General features: G+C 51.5%; 1 protein-coding gene across 11 annotated transcripts in view; it reads left to right on the top strand.

Annotated features, from left to right (window-relative positions):
- The window catches only part of CES5A (carboxylesterase 5A), a 161,745-nt gene that overhangs the window by 127,716 nt on the left and 17,252 nt on the right, over positions 1-16,777 (top strand). For 5 of the 11 annotated variants that reach the window (XM_014530134.1, XM_005882477.2, XM_005882480.2 and 2 more), the window contains 2 exons: positions 6,039-6,150; positions 16,232-16,436. In XM_014530134.1, the coding sequence (XP_014385620.1) occupies positions 16,312-16,436 (125 nt within the window). In that variant the 5' untranslated portion in view covers positions 6,039-6,150; positions 16,232-16,311. The other 6 variants (XM_005882481.2, XM_014530136.1, XM_005882482.2 and 3 more) reach the window with 6 other exon arrangements.

A 16,777-nucleotide genomic window follows, 5' to 3' on the forward strand; every position in this document is an offset into this window, starting at 1 on the left:
CACGTGGAGTGGGTTGGTGACCTGGACAAGAACAATTTGAGTGGAGTGGAAGCCCACCTGAGGACAGTGGGGAGGGGAGGGAGTTTGCCCACCTGACTGTGTAGCATGAGGCGTGCCCCCAAAATATGGACTTTCCCTTTCAGTGCCAGAATAACTGTGTTTGTTGGCCTTCCTGTGAGACTCTTGGCCTCGGGAGATGGCGGGCCAGAGAAGAAGACAGATGTTGGGCAGAATGGAGCCTGGCTTTGGGGAAGTGGGTGCAGCTGGAGGAAGTTTGGTGGCAGAGCCAGGGAGCTCAAGAGGAGAGGTTCATTAGTTAAGGTGGATGCTTTGTGTGGCCTGAGCTAGAACTCTGTCCTTTAGTCATTCAACAAACCCTTAACTGTTGTGTAGGGCTCTGCCAGGCAGGGGCGATCTGTTATTAGAGGTCAGAAAACACCCCAAAGGGAGAGGGTGCAAGTCTAGGGGAAGACAAACGTTTAAACATTATAGGACCTTGAAATTAGTCAAGAATAACAAAGGTATGTCCTGTGCTCTGAGAAAGCGAGGGAAGGTAGGCCGGAGCTTGTCTGGAGGTGGGAGAGTGGGGGAGAGGTGGCGGCGAATGAAGACTTCCTGGAGGAGGTGGCCCTGAAGCAGAGGCTTAAAGACTGAGTGGCTAGCACTGTGCCGGGAAGATTGTTCTAGGGCCCTTCTCTCCCCTCCTCTCCAACCCCACCTGCTCTCTCCCTCCTTTTCCAACTCCTTCCCCTTCCCCTTTTCCTTCTTCCCTTCTCCTACTCTCTCTTCCTTCCTGGCCCAGGATGAAAGGCCTTCTGTGGCCTCCCTCCCAGCTGATGAATTATGCATGCCCTTCAGCGGTGCGCCTGGCATCCAATTAGGGCTGTGGCCAGGTTGATAACAGATTAAAATGTAATTCATTGAGGCTGACATTTAAGCCCCAGTGTGAATGGCAGGGAAGAGAAGCAATGCTCTCCCAGACCTCGTGTGTGGGGCTTCCTCTCAGCTGCCTGTACTGGCTTGGAACAATGCTGGCCTGCGTGCTGGGCCTTCTGAAGCACAGGGGGCTGGGGAAAGGCCCCAGGCAGGCTTCAGACCGAAGCAACTTTTTTTTTTTTTTAATTTGGGAATCATTTGAGGTTTACACCAGAGTTCTGACAATAGAACAGAGCGTTCCCATATACCCTTCACTGAGCTTTCCCCAATGTTAACATCTTACGTAACCTCGGTACAATGATCAAAACCAAGAAATTAGCATGGGTACAGCGCCATTAACGAAACTACTGATGTTTTCCGGATTTCATTCAGTTCCCCACTGACATCCTTTTTCGGTTCCAGGATCCAGGCCAGGATCCCACATTGCAGAGCAGGCGTTGGAGATCATGCCTCTGCAGAGACAGCCATCCCTCCCCGAAGGGGTTCTCAAACCTTTGAGAATTAGGTTTTTTTATTTTATTTAAAAGGGATTTTGTTTAAAAGGCGCATCCTTCCCTAGACATTCTGGTTCTGTAAGTCGTGGGGAGAACCCTGGCATCAATATGTTTAACAAGCACCCAAGGCAGCAGAGAATGGCTGCCCTGACCAGCACTCCAAGCAAAGTTGGGTTGGTTCCTATTTCCTTTGGCAAATCAGTTGTCAGCTTGCAGAGTCCCCTCATCCTCTGGCTTGGGCTTTAGTCAGAGCAGGGCTACCCCCCTCCATCACCCGTTAACCAGACCCTGGTGGGGAGGAGGGCGGGGCTCACATGCTGGGTGGGGCAAAACCCCAGAGAAGCCCTGCTTGGAGAGGAGAGGAAAACATTCAGCTGCCAGTTGCAGATTTATATACATATACTAGAGGCCCGGTGCACGGGATTCGTGCACTGGGGGTGTGTGGCCTGCAGGGATTGGCCCGCTGTGGGAGCACTGCTCATCCCAGTCAGCTGAGTGGTTGTGGACCTGCCCTCTGAGTGGCTGCTCCTGCTGTGGGAGCGCACTGACCACCAGGGGGCAGACACTCAATGCTGGAGCTGCCCTGGTGGTCAGTGTGTGACATAGCGACTGGTTGACTGGTCGTTCTGGTCGTTCTGCGGTGGTCAGTGTGTGACATAGCGACTGGTCGTTCTGGTCGTTCTGCCCTTAGGTCGCTGGGCTTTTATTATATAGGATATATACTTTCTCATTTAATCCACAAAATAACCCCTGTGAGTAAATGCTATTTTCCCCCATTTTAGAGATGAGGAAACTGAACAACAGTGATATTAAGTGCAGGGTTGCCAGATTTAGCAAATAAAAATACAGGAGGCGCAGCTAAATTGGAGCCTCAGCTAATACTGGGGACGTACTTATATCTGAAAAAACTTGTGTTCATCTGAAATTCAGATTTCACTGGGCCTCTTGTATTTTATCTTGCAACCCTAATTAAGTTGGTTATAGAGCTGGTAAGTAGGCCTCATCCTAGATCCGGCTCCAGTGTCTCTCTCTCACTCCCCACCTCACCTGCTGGACCATACACTACAGGAGGTGGGCACCGTGTACATTTGTCCCCCGCTGTATCTCCAGTGTGGGCACAGTGTGGTAGTAGGTGTTTAATGAATATTTGGTGAAGAAATGAACGGCTAAATGCACACATGAACGGACTCACTCCTCCCTTTGTACCAATGGAACCTGCAAATGATGGTGATTAAATGGAAAGGCTAAGCTGGGGAGGTGATGTGAGACAACCTTGCTGACAGAAATGCAAGAGGAGCGAGGGGGCCGGAGGCCTCATGCCCACACCTGGGAACCCCAGCCCTTGCACCCTGAACAAGGGCAAACAGCCAGCTCTTCCCCTCACCCTTCAGGGCCCCTGCTTTCCTGACCAGCAAGTGGGATTGGGTCCCTTCTAGCTCCAGGCTTCTGCGCATCAATGATTTTGCTTTCTAACCTCACCTTCCCGAGTAGGTTTAAAAATATGGCCAAATTAAAGGGTTTGCTGCCGACTACTCGATATTTACTTCCAAGCTCGATCTGTCTTCCCTCTCCTCATCTTCCCTTCCCGGCCTCCTCCTCTATGACAATTTTCTAAGCACCACCATAGAGCCTGGCCTTGTGTCCCTTTCCTGAAATGCTCCCTTTCCACTTGTCGGACGAAATCAGAAGCCCAAAGAGACCCGGCCCAGCACAGTCCCTCGCAGACAAGGGAAGACATCGGGATGCATTGTGTCTTTTTAAAATAGACCGGTTGTCGTCGGGATGTATTTTTAGCTGTGGGAGAGATTGGCACGCTCTCCGTGCCACCATCTGCCAAAGGCAGTTGCTAGGCAACTGACACTGACGATAGCAAGGGGATGACTTCATGGAGGATCCGGGACCCTGGCTGCCTGATCCTGCTCCACTGTCTAACTCTAGCATGCCGACAGCCAGGCCCAGGGGGATAAGCTTTCCTCCCCTTCTGGGAGAAGCCAGGAAGCTGCTGCAAGGCCTGGGAGCTGAGCTCAGAGGATGCTGTGCAGGTAACAAGGGAAACTGAGGCATCCCTGCCACCTTGGTAGGTAGAGTTCGTGTTTAGAAGCTATGGAAACTTTAGATGCTCCTGTGGTTTCAGGCTCTGGACTCAGTGACTCCACGGTTTGCACATCCTTCCCTTTGGCAGCCCCATAAGCACTGGTCTGAGTCAGAGAAGGCGCTGCTTGGCGGCAGTTCGGCCAGAGCAGAGCAGGCTTTCTGGACCAAGCCCTGGCTGGCTGGCTGGTGGCCAGGATTCCTGGCTTCTGGCCTGATTCTGCCTTTAGCTCTCTGTGTGGTTTGGGGTGAGTCCCTGACCATCTCTGACCCCTAGTTTTGCCACCTTCAAAGTTTGGGTAGAGAACCAGATGAAATGCATTTATAGGGCTGAAAGGCAGAGTAGCCATGCAGTAAAATAACCCACGAGTCAGCCCTGGGTTCAGATCCCGACTTTACCCCTTCCTGCTGCTGTGTGACTTCCGGTGGGGTACCGAGCTTCTCACGACCCCAGTTTCCTTATCTGTAAAGGACAGCAGTAGCCCTCTCATTGTGTCGTGGGGATTCCACAAGGTGGCACATGGAGGGTATGCAGCAGAGCAGCTGTATTTTGGAGCCCAGGAAATGGGTAGGTGGCGTTCCATTTCTGTTGCAGAGGCTTTAAAGTATTTACAGCAATCATTTCTCCTCATCCAGACTGATGGACTTTAAAAAATATGTTTTTATTGGTTTTAGAGAAAGAGGAAGGGAGAGGGAGGGGGGAGGATGGGAAGAAAGTGGGGAGGAAGAGAGAAACATTGATGTGTGAGAGAAACATTGATCGGCTGCCTTCTGCACACCCCTACTGGACTGCCTCTCCAATTCTCGGCTTCTCGTCCACCTGATGGACAGCCCCACATTACCTAGCCTGCAAGACCCATTTTTATTGGTTTTAGAGGAAGAGGAAGGGAGAGGGAGGGGGGAGGATGGGAAGAAAGTGGGGAGGAAGAGAGAAACATTGATGTGTGAGAGAAACATTGATCGGCTGCCTTCTGCACGCCCCTACTGGACTGCCTCTCCAATTCTCGGCTTCTCGTCCACCTGATGGACAGCCCCACATTACCTAGCCTGCAAGACCTAGCTTCACAGTCACCTCTTTGGGAAGTCTCTGCTGGCTCCCCCAGCACACCTTAAGTATGCTGCTGGCTTTGGTTCATTTGTCTGTTATTTCCCTCAAAGCAAGAAGCCACTCTTTTTATTTTATTGTAGCATCTTTAAGTATACCTATAATCCTATATAATAGAAGGGTAATATGCAAGTCAACCAAGCTGCAGAACGACTGGTCGCTATGACGTGCACTGCCCACCAGAGGGCAGATGCTCAATGCATGAGCTGCCCCTGGTGGTCAGTGCACTCCCACAGGAGGGAGCACCACTCAGCCACAGGCCCGGCTAATGGCTGGTAAGCACAGAGGCGGTGGTGGGAGCCTCTCCCGCCTCCATGGAAGCGTTAAGGATGTCTGACTGGTGGCTTAGGCCCAAGTTGGCCTAAGCCATCAGTCAGACATCCCCTGAGGGCTCCTGGACTGCTAAAGGGCGCAGGCCGGGCTGAGGGGACCCCTCCCCCTTCATCAAGTGCACGAATGTCGTGCACCGGGCCTCTAAAGAAACTGCATTTTGGTTCAACTTCATGCCTTTCCTCTCCCTTCCCTGCCAAGGTCTGGTGTGAAGTCGGATTCAGTAAATATTTATTGCATGGAGATATCTTTCTGCCCCCGGTTAGCTCCTTTTCTGACCACCCCACTCCCAACTCCTCTGTGTGGGAGAATCCAGACATTTTGCACAGCTGCAGCTCAGCGGGGCCCATTTTGGCTGGAATTCAAGGAGTAATTACAGACAAATAAGTATTCTTACAACCCACATCAATCAACGTCCCTCTCCTCAAATGCTCTTTCCAGGAAACAGGGATGATCTGAGGGAGACGCTGTCTTGGACAGCCCAGGCTTCTTTCCGGGACCCAGGGACTCAGAGGGCCCAACATCAGCCCTCTGCAACAGTCCGCAGACAGGCCTGAATTCAGCCCCCGTCTGTCACTGTCTTCCTCTGTGAACTTGGATGAGGGGTTTAACTTCTCTGAGCTTCAATGTCCTCATAGGTCATGTGGAGTCGTTAATATGTCCTGGGACTGTTGTTGCAATGATGAAATGAGATAGCATGTTTAAAGCATCAAAAGATTTCCCACCCCTTACCCTCCTCCGAGGCATCTGAGTTGTAAAGAAGAAATCACCAATGGCATTTCAGGCACCGGGAGGAGCTGGACATTCATAGGCTGCTCCGTGTTTTCCTGTCAATCAAGGCGTATCAGGGTGTATCTGGCAAGGACCACACTTTTGTGTCCTCTGAGTGCCCTTCATACCTCCCCAGGCCCAGGACTCGGACAGCTGTGGCTTATACCTCTGATAAACCCTACTCCATTGTGAACATCTTTTGGGGAAGGTTTGAGTCAACAATGATTTCACAGAATGTTGGTCAGGACTTGAGAGAAGGAACCAGAGTGATCTCTTCTTGCATTCATCTTGGTGTCGTCTTCTATGGGCAGGTCCTCAGGAGCTCAGGCCTGGTGGTCCCTGAAGAAGTTGTGCCATCACGTCCCACCTGAGGCTGGAGAAGAGCCCTGCTGGGGGCTTGGCCGACTGGACAGCAGGCAGCATGTAAGAAAATGTCTACTGCCCATCTGTGCCCCACTGATCCTAGCCTCCCAGAGTGTCCAGTTACCAGGAGAGAGAGAGGATGTCCACGCCTCTCACTCCGTGGCCCTGGCCGCCCTAGCCTACCATGTGGTGGAATTTCCGTTTCATTCTAAACGGAGCAGGGGATGTGGGAGATCTCTGGTGGCTTCTGGCAGGTGACAGATCAAAGCAGGGCTCAGCAGTCAGAGGCGCAATCAGAAAGGCCGAGATCAAAGGGGAAGGGCTTCATTTGAGAGCCAACTCCTCCCGCCCCTGGCCCCCCTGCCCCCCCAGCTTCATCCCAGTCCTCGCCAAGGCTCCAGGCATTCTCTGTGGAAAGGAAGGATGAGGAATTTGGGCTAAAGCTGGCCGTTGAAGCCATGTGCTAACACAAAGGCCATCCCAGCACAGCTGCCGTGTCATTGTAACGCTTGAAATGAAAATAAAATCGATTGATTTATAAGAGGAAAAGAGGATCGACATTAGTGGGGTCAGAAAGATCATTTTTGGGAGCCCTTGGGTTGGCCTGCATCCTGCATGTGAAATGGGAGGTGGGAGCGTTCGCCATGGAAACTGTCAGAGGGAAGCTGATGCCAGGGCTGCAGGGTTGTGGGCGGGCGCTCAGCGCAGGCACCAGGGGGAATCACTGAAGCCTCAGGAAGCAGGAGATGTGGAGAGGCCAGAGCTGAGGCTCCGGTGCATTTTGTGAGAGGAAGGCTTCCTCGCTGAGGATGGGGAATCTGCCTCCCAAACTCTGTGGTCGGCAGCTTTGTGTATTTTGTTTGTGTGGGGGTTTGTTTTACCTTCATAGTAAACCTTTTAATTTATTTTTTTTAATTTTATTGATTGATTTTTAGAGAGAGAGAAGAAGAGAAGGGTTGATTCTTGTATGTGTCCTGACTGGGGATCGAACCTGATACTTTGGTGTATCCCAGCGATGATCTAACCCAGTGGTTGGCAAACTGCGGCCCCTTGAGTGTGGCTCTTCCACAAAATACCACGTGCAGGCACGCGAGTACAGTGCGATTGAAACTTCATGGCCACACTCAAGGGGCCAAAGAGCCGCATGTGGCTTCCAAGGCGCGGTTTGCCGACCACGGATCTAACCAACGGAGCTATTCGGGCAGGGCCTGAAACTTTTTTTTTTTTTTTTTTTTAATATTTGACTAGGATGCTCACAAGGTGTTTGCTTGCTGACTCTCCATTCCCCCACCCCACCCCCCACCATGTGGGAAATGGGAGAGGTCAGAAGCTCTTCCCCTCCCCTTTTTGTGCCTCAGTTTCCCCATCATTCAATGAGGATATGAGACTAGATGAGTGCCTTACGGGTGCACTTGTCAGAAGAGCGTTTAAATCAGTGGTTCCCAAACTTATTTGGCCTACTGCCCCCTTTCCAGAAAAAATATTACTCAGCGCCCCCTGGAAATTAATTTTTTTAAAATTTTAATAGCAATTAAACAGAAAGATATATGTATTAATGTTTCTACCTTTTTCGTAAAATATAGTAAAGAAAGGTGTAAATTAGAAACATTGAAGTTTGAAATTATGAAACTATTTATTGAACTCAGAATAGAAAGGTAATACAAAAAAAGTTAAAACAAATGCACCTGTGGCCATCACTGCCCCCCTGGATCGTTGCAGCGCCCACCAGGGGGCGGTAGCGCCCACTTTGGGAATCACTGGTTTAAATGGAACTTGGGCAAGGCATGGGGTGGGTGGGATTTAAGCGCCCCAGTACCAACGTGAGTGCATGCGTGTTGAGTTCAAGGTGGCGTGTCACCTGCCACCAGCGCCCGCTCCTGGCTGCAGAGTGTGGGCAGGCCGGACTCTTGCTCCTGACCCCCAATCTGCCTCACGGGGCCCCTGGCCCATCTCCAAGGGCCTGCCCGACTCGGACAAGCAGGGAGCTCTGCTGTGGGCTGGGAGTCCCCAGGCCCTGGAAGTGGCCGTGTCATCACAATTTCACTTTTCTTGGAGAACACGTTCCCCTGGGCTCCCGGAGGGCCCCCGACCCGGCATTATTATGGGATGGCAGCGGGCTCATTCTTTCAGAGTGAACAGCTTCTTGTCCATCTGAGGCAGAGCTATTGTTCCTCGAGCGGAAAGCCTTGCCATTCCCTGGGTGCTTCTCCGAGGCCTGTTCTCCCTCCGTCAGCCTGAGTGGGTATTCATCTCACTGCGTCCCCAGCAGCTGGCCTCGCTTTGCATGGCTGTTTGGGGATACAGTTTTTTTTTTCTTCTTTTTAATCGGACAGATTTTCTTTTGAGTTCTGGATGAATGTCAGCCCAGGTTTTTGGTGGGAAGCAGGCTCTCTTTCTGGAACAACTCCTGGGGCCCGGCATCCAAGCAGCACACTGGGAAGAAGCCATTTCCCGCAGCTGGAGAACCGAGCCGGGGCGGAGGTCAGGCTTCTGTGTTGACAGGGAGGGTGGACCAGGGTTCAGGGGCCCGTGTTCCACTCCGGACCCAGCTGACTTGCTGTATGACCTTGGGAATCCCCTTATCCTCTCTGGACCACACTCTCGCCATCTGTGCCGTGGGGGGTGTGGATGTGATGACTAGTTTGCAATGAGGAAGAAAACACTTTGGAAGGAACCCTCTCTTAAAGGGACATCGATACAAACCCAGGACGAACCAGGGGAAATCGCTGCTTTTGTAAGTCAAAAATGTCAACGGTGGGCTGTGTCCTAGGGTTTAGCCCAGGGTTTCTCAACCTCAGCCCTATTGACCTCGGGGTGGACATTGTGGGGGGCTGTCCTGCCGGGTGTTTAGCAACATCCTGGGCCCCTACTCACTGGATGCCAGGAGCACTTCCCCAAGTTGTGGCAACCAAGCGTGTCTTCAGACATTTCTGAATGTCCCCTGGTGGGGGGGGGGGGGGGGGTGGTTGAGGCCCACCGTTTTAATCTAATAAGACAATGAAAAGGCGAGATTTTCCTTTGTAGGGCGGTGGGAGGGAGTGGTACCTAGATCCGTCCTCTGTGGCCCCAGACACTCTTCTGACACGTCAGTGTTTCAGGAGACAACGTTTAAAACCGCATAGTCTCAGAGGCCAGGGCGCCTCTTAGCTCAAAGCTTCCATGGGAATCCAGGGTCCACTTTCCAAGTCAGATTTTTATTTTACTTTATTTTGTATTTTTATTGATTTCAGAGAGGAAGGGGGAGGGAGAGAGAGAGAGAAACATCAACGATGAGAGAGAATCATTGATTGGATGCCTCCTGCACGCCCCACACTGGGGATCAATCCCGCAACCCGGGCATGTGTCTTGACTGGGAATCGAACCATGACCTCCTGATTCATGGGTTGACCCTTAACCACTGAGCCACACCAGCCGGGCCAGATTTTTAACTGGAAAAGCAGAGGAGGGGGCTGTGGAGGGATGATCAGCAACTCCTCAGTGCTCCCAGGCCCTGCTTCTGGAATAAATGTTTATTCCACAAAGATTTATTGTGCTTTATACTTCATCTGGAGCTTTCCTCCTTTGTTCTGAAGTCGTTTGCTCTTTTTTTTTCCTTTTGCTTCAACTATGTCTTGCCCTAATCTCTTCCAGAAACATCCTCAGACACACCCAGAAATAGGCCCAGTCAAACTGATGCATAAAATTAACCATTGCAGCAGGCTTGAATAGACCACTCCCTTTGGTTTGGGGGTGACAGACAAGAAAGGCCAACCATCCTGGACTGTGGGTGGCTTAGAGGGTCCCAGGACCATTTCTTCTCCTTTCCTGAAAACCCCTGTCTCCCTAGCCTGAAGGTGTCTTGGCCTTTTGGTCAGATTAGGGAACAGATCACTCTTCCTGTCCCTGGCTTCCTGCTGGCTCTCCCCTCCTCCGTCTCTGCCTCCAGGCAAAGTGCTTTGTTCCTCACTGAGGACCTCAGGGAGTGGTCCCTGGCAGTTGGATGCTCTCGGCAAGGGCCTTGGGCATGCAGAACACGTAGCATCCCCTGGAGACACATGCTGGAGAAGAGCAGAGAGCTCTTTGCACATGCGTGAGTGAGCAGGCCAGGCCTCCAGGTGCAGCCTGGGGAGGTGGGGGCTGGTCTAGGGATGTGGGAATGCACTGGGGCCCCCAACACACAGACACTCTACCTTGTGAAGTCCCCACCTGGGTGAGCACTACCCTCCCCCAGGCAGGTAGAGTAGGAGTCAAGAGCACAAGCTTCCCAATAGAGTTTTCCTTTCAAATGCTGACTGACATTTAGCGTCCAGGACCTTGGGCAAGATAATAACTTTTGGACACATCAGTTCTGTCATATTTAAAATGAGGATAAACCGCGTCTCTTAGGGTTGTCATGGGGATTAAATGAGACAGTGCGTGTCGCCCTGACCCCCTGGGGGAGGAAAGTGAGAAGCTCATGTCGTTTGTGTGAGAATAGTGGTCAGGAGTCAGGAAGCTGGGTTCTGGTCCCAGCCCTACTCCCTCCATCCCCCAGTGTCCCATCAGGCTGAGGAGGAAGCTGGCTTTGGTCATCTCTAGACGCCCCTAGTTGTAATTCTCTTAGAATCCGTGCAGTCAGAGTTGTTCCTTCCAGAGACAAATCTGCAACGTAGAGTAGTGCGTAAAAGCTCAGACTTAGAAGTCGGGAAACTAAGTAGTTCATTCCCCTAAGCCTTCATGCTCTCAGCTATAAAATGGAGTAATAATACCCACTTCATACAGTTGTAGGAACATCAAGTGAAGGGACGTGTGCAAAGCACTTTGCACCGTGGAGGCCATGATAATAACAAGAACAGTAACTATTACATAATGATCTATAATAATAAAAAGCATAATATGCTAATTAGACTGGACAGCTGAACGGCCTTCCGAATATCATTCCGACCATCCTTCCTGACGAAGCCATGGTGGCGGGGGCCAAGGCAGAGGCGGTTAGGGGCGATCTGGCAGGCAGGGAGAGTGGTTAGGGGCGAACAGGCAGGCAAACCGTTAGGAGCCAGCGGTTCCGATTGTGAGAGGGATATCCTGGAATGCTGGGCTGAGGGAACCCCCTCCCATGCATGAATTTTGTGCACTGGGCCTCTAGTTGTATATTGATACAATTACTCCTATACTTTAAATAATTATTCTCCTCCAGTTGCAAGGAGCTGAACTCATAGGTCTTGACTCCCACAACAGTCACTGAAGTAATGTCACTACCTCAAATTTGGTACCGACATAGGACATTCTTTATTATTTATAAATGCTAAGTAGGATGCTGAGCCCTCACTCTGCCCCAGTGGTGGGAAAATGTAGCCTGAATCTGTCCTGGGTTTTCTTCCCCCTTCTGCAGTTTTGACGATTGGGTCCTAATCCCTGGGCGTCCAGGCCAAGGCATGGATGGGTTGGGGACAGGAGGCTTGCAGGGCCACATACTTCTCCCACACCGGTCCCCATAGGGTTCTACATCCTACAGGCCCAGAAGATGTGTGTCCTTTGGGATGACATTTGGGGCATTGGATTTGGCCGCTTGTGCGATGGCTCTCGGAGTCCTCTGCCTGGGTGCATGTTGCCGTTCCATCTCGGGCTGGATTCACCCTCTCACTAGCCGGGAACCTCGATACAGGTTCCCTCTGTTCAGGACTCCCAGGGTTCTCCTCTCCACTCTCCTCCACCCTCTCCGCCCCCTCCGGGACCTGACTTTCTGGAAACAATAGTCCAGAACTGAAGTGTCTGACAGAAGTTGATTCTTTTTTCTGCCTTCCCACATCTTAGCATAAGCAGCTAGGCGCACACTAACGAGACAGCATTCGGTCCCGTGAATTTTAGGTTCTTTGCTATGACAGCCTCCAACGTCTGCATGCCAACGTACGTCCCAGTTACATATCGCTGTGCAACAAACCAGCCCAGAACAGAGTGGCTTCAAACATCACCACTTATTCAGCTCTTTTGTTCTGTGGGTCAGCCGTTGGCGTTGGGCTTGCTCGGGCAGTTCTGCTGCTCTTAGCTAGGCTCACTCATGCCTCTGTGGTCAGCTGCCCGTCAGCGAGCAGACCCACATCGCTCAGCCTTCTGACCTCTTCCTCAGAGCCCTGCCATGGCAAGTCCAGCATCTCCATCTCGTTTACTGGGAGCTGTCATGATGTCCGAGCTCCCGAGAGCCACTCCTGCAGCACATCAGACCAGCCCCGAGGCATTCGTTCAGGACAATAAATCCGGAGTCATGAGAACATTGCTCTTGCAACTAGTTCTCTCCTACGCAGTCTCCTGCCTCATGCTCAGGTCCATTGCCCTCAAGACCCACTCCCACGCATGCTTTTCTGTCCCTACCAGGACACATTTGCCATGTCATGTAATTAACTCAGGGGGAAAGCCATTTCCTCCCAGAGGATGGGCTATATTCCTTGCGAGGGCTACGCTGAAACCTGGCCCTAGTTCTTAGGCTGGGGCAATGCGTGGAGTAGAGTGATCTTTTTTATTTTTTAATTATTTTTTATTTATTAATTTTTGAAGTATTTATTGTTGAAAGTATTATCTATGTCCCTCTTTTTCCTCCCATTGACCTCTTATAGCCCGGTCTCTCCCCCCACCGCCCCAGGCCTCCACCATCCTATTGTGTGTGTCCATGGGTTATGCCTCTATGCATACAAGTTCTTTGGTTGATCTCTTCCTGCCTACCCATCCACCCCCGCCTTCCCTCTGAGATTCCACGGTCTGTTCCATGCTTCTGTGTCTCTGGATCTCTTTTTTGTTCAACAATTTATTTTGTTTATTAGATTCCACATATGAGTGAGATCATGTGATACTTGTCTTTCTCTGACTGGCTTATTTCGCTTAGCATGATACTCTCTAGGTCCCTCCATGCTGTCTCAAAGGGTAAGAGATTCTTTTTTACTGCTGCATAGTATTCCATGGTATAAATGTACCACAGCTTTTTTATCCACTCATCTACTGATGGGTACTTGGACTGTTTCCAGATCTTAGCTACTGTAAATTGTGCTGCTATGCACATAGGGGTGCATACATTCTTTCTGTTTCGGGTTCCTTAGGATATATTCCTAGAAGTGGGATCAAATGGCAGTTCCATATTAAATTTTTTTGAGGAAGCTCCATACTGTTTTCCATAATGATTGCACCAGCCTGCATTCCCACCAGCCATGTACTAGGGTTCCCTTTTCTCCACATCCTCGCCAGCACTTGTTGTTTGTTGATTTGCTGACGCTAGCCATTCTGACAGGTGTGAGGCGATCACCTCATTGTTGTTCTAATTTGCATCCTTCTTATGATCAGTAACTTCGAGCATTTTTTACATATGTCTCTTGGCCATCTGTCTGTCCACTTTAGAGAAGTGCTATTTAGGTCCTTTGCCCATTTTTAAATTGGATTGTTTGTCTTCCTTTTGTTAAGTTGTCTTGAGTTCCTTATATATTTTGGATATTAACCCTTTATCAGATGTATCATTGCCAAATATGTTCTCCCATACCGTGGGCTCCCGGTTCATGAGGAGGGCGATCTTGATGAGGAGAAGCATTTTCATGTGACACGCATGTCACAGACCGAGTCTGCTCTCCACCCCGAGGTCACTGTCATTGCCCCGATGCCTTCAGGTTTCCTTTAGCCTCTCCTGTGAGAATCGGAAAGTGGGCTTCGATCTGCACTGCCCACCAGCCGGCGTAGATGAGGGTATTTTAGAGCCAGGCCTTGGGCTGAGGTCCTCTCGTTCTGGTTTCCCCCTCGGGGTGTCAGGAGCGCAATCGGGGAGAACAGAGAGAACCCATCAAAGGTCTGTGCCTCTCACGGGCCATCCAGGCCACTGGTGTGACTACTGATGAGAACATCAGGGTCCTAGGAGGTGAGGTCAAAACACGACCCTCACGGCATGAGATACGTAACGATTGCTTTGGAAATCTCAAGCACATTGCTGGTCCAGTTAATAGTGGGAATGGGACAAACTGTGAAGCTGCAGGTCTGTATCCAGCAGGCACTTAATACCTGCTTGTGCCTACCCCACCTCTCTCAGGAAGTGACTACCCTGGGAAACCTCCCGTGTGTTAGATTGATGCTTCCCGAAGCCACTATTGATACTGTCCCAACGTCTCTGAGGGTGGGGCAGAAGGATGCCTTTTCAGCAAGTGCGCCAGATAATTCTGATCCCAGCAGCCCCGCCCCAAACAGCTGGGAAGCCCCATGCTGGGCCTTCTGCCATGACCCACCTGCTGGGTCTCAGAGCATGGCCTTGTGACAAAAAGAGGACAGCAGTGAGGACCCAGAGTGCTGAGGGCCGGTCCCTGCAGAGCCTCCTCATGTTTACACTGGAGGGCCTGGGTCTGGATCAGAATTGCTGGCTTTACCCATGACACAACTCAAGCCAGTAGAAATGGTGCATTGGGCTCACATTATGGTTGTTTTGTTTTTTTAAACAATTGAGGCCACATTTAAAAATCGAGTAATATTGTATACTTCCGGTGTGGCCTACCAACATTGTCACAAAACAAATGTTTCCTGAGGTTGAGAAGTCACTGCCCCGTTAGACGGAGCATGTGTGGTCCAGTTTTCCACAGTCCCCACCCCTCCCTATTGCTCTCCTGACCAGCTGCATTCACTGCTTGTTTGCTGCCTTCCCAGACCCTGAATCTGAGGTCTGAGTTGAGGTCTCTGGCTTACCTGACCCCAAATCTACTTCTACTCTTCTGTGAGCCCGAAGCCTAACAAATTACTTTTCCCCAGATCAAGGCCCAGTCTTCAGCTGTTTATGTAAATCAGAACAGGAAAGTCTTGCTTGGCCAAGTCCTTTATTGAATCTTGGCCCGATGCTATGCTTCACCAATCCTGTGACCTGTGTCTGCCCTGCTCAACATTTGCCTGCTAACAGGAGGCTCTTTCTTGTCTCTGACGGAAGCTCTCTGAGGCCAGCAGCAGCCGTGGATGTCCAGGGCGTGCAGGCGGGCCAGCCAGATGAGGGGAGAGTGGGTGCACCCAGGCCAGACCCTGATCTGGGCTGTTTGGGTCCTTGTAGCTGCCACCGAGGGTGAGACACCCAGTGGGAGAGAAGGGCTCTCAGAAGGTGAGGTAGGAGGGGGATTTCCGTATTCGGAGGATTGTCCACTGGTGGAAATGCAGTTACTGCTCAGGGGTCTCTGAGGGCCCACGGCGGGCTGTGTAGTCACCTCAGGGCACCTGGCCAATGTCCTGGTCAGGTTGTGGAAAGCCCCAGGGCCCGGGTCTCTTTCTGGGGCACACGGTAGAGCACAGAAGTCCCCCGGTCCTGCCCTTGAGTTGCTCACACCCTGTGGGGGTGCTGGGAGAGCCCTCTGTCCTGGGACAGAGCCTGTGCTTTTGTGGTGCTGGCTGCCCATTTTAATGTTACTATTGAAATGACATTGGCCGGGGTAGCACCAGCACTCCTGGGTCCCACTAACTCAGTCGCCGGGCTGCTGACCTCTGAAGGCTCCACATTCTATGTGGCAACCGAGAAGCCCACGCTCTCGGTCTCAGACGTCTCACCCTCGGACCCCTGGAGGCAGACAGGCTGATTTCAGGTGGCATCCGCGTGAGGATTTTTTTATTTTCATTGCTGAATATTTACTTTATTCGAAAGCATACACCGAACTCAGCAAAACCACCACTGCGTAGATGTGATTGCTTAAGACTCCTCTTGGTCAATATGAAAAGTTCATTTAGATTTCACTTGAAGAAAAGCAAAATGCTGGTCGTCCTATAGGTGGGTGATGCACAGGCAGTTGTGCTGGCGGGTATGAAAATGACAGATGTGTGGGAGACTCAGGGCCCGGTGGCTCCATGCAGTCCTAGGCTCTACAGGGCCTGGTGTGTATCGTCACCTCCGTGGGAAGGGAGGCTTCTGGGCACAGAAGGGAGAAGGGTTTCCACGGTAACCAGGGGGCATGTTGTGGCTTGGTGCCGTGTTCCCAGACGAGACTAAGTTTGTGCTCTGATACAGGTGACTTCTAAGGCAATTTTGAAGGAGGCCATGGACATGGGTTCCTGGAGAAGGAATCCAGATACTTCCCGTGGCACAGCTTCTGGGCCCAGAAAGAGCGCCCCCACCTGGGGGAGCTCTGAGTTGGGCTTATTCCTGGCCTCTTCCCAGCCAGCTCCTGATTCCTCCCCGTGTGTGTTCCCTCAGGGCCAGCTGGAGATGGACCCACCAGGAGCACCAGGCTGGGCTGGGTCCGGGGGAAGCAAGCCACTGTGTTGGGAAGCACCATGCCTGTGAATGTGTTCCTCGGGGTCCCCTACGCTGCACCCCCGCTAGGATCCCTGCGATTTACAAACCCAAAGCCTGCGTCGCCCTGGAATGGCATCCGAAATGCCACATCCTACCCTAATTTGTAAGACCGGGCTTGATCCCATGGGTGGCCTGCAACCTGGGAGTGGGGGCAGGGCATTGAGGGAGAATGAATGAAGGACATGCAGCCCCATGAGTGGGGGGAGCATCGGGGGGGAGGAGGAGAGGGCTACAGAAGTGGCTTCCGTGACCACATGGCACCGTTCAGAACATGCAGATCCCCTGAGCTCCCGTCCAAACTTCCTGAATTGGAATCTTCAGACCTAGAAAACTGGATTGTCTGAAAGCTCTCCGAGGATTCTGAGTTCGATCAGGTTTGGGAGCCACTGTGATGGGCTTACTGATTGGAAGGACGGTCAGCCAGGCCTGGTCTCCTTGGCCAGA

The sequence above is a fragment of the Myotis brandtii genome, unplaced genomic scaffold (genome assembly GCF_000412655.1).
Source record: "Myotis brandtii unplaced genomic scaffold, ASM41265v1 scaffold721, whole genome shotgun sequence".
NCBI lineage: Eukaryota > Metazoa > Chordata > Mammalia > Chiroptera > Vespertilionidae > Myotis > Myotis brandtii.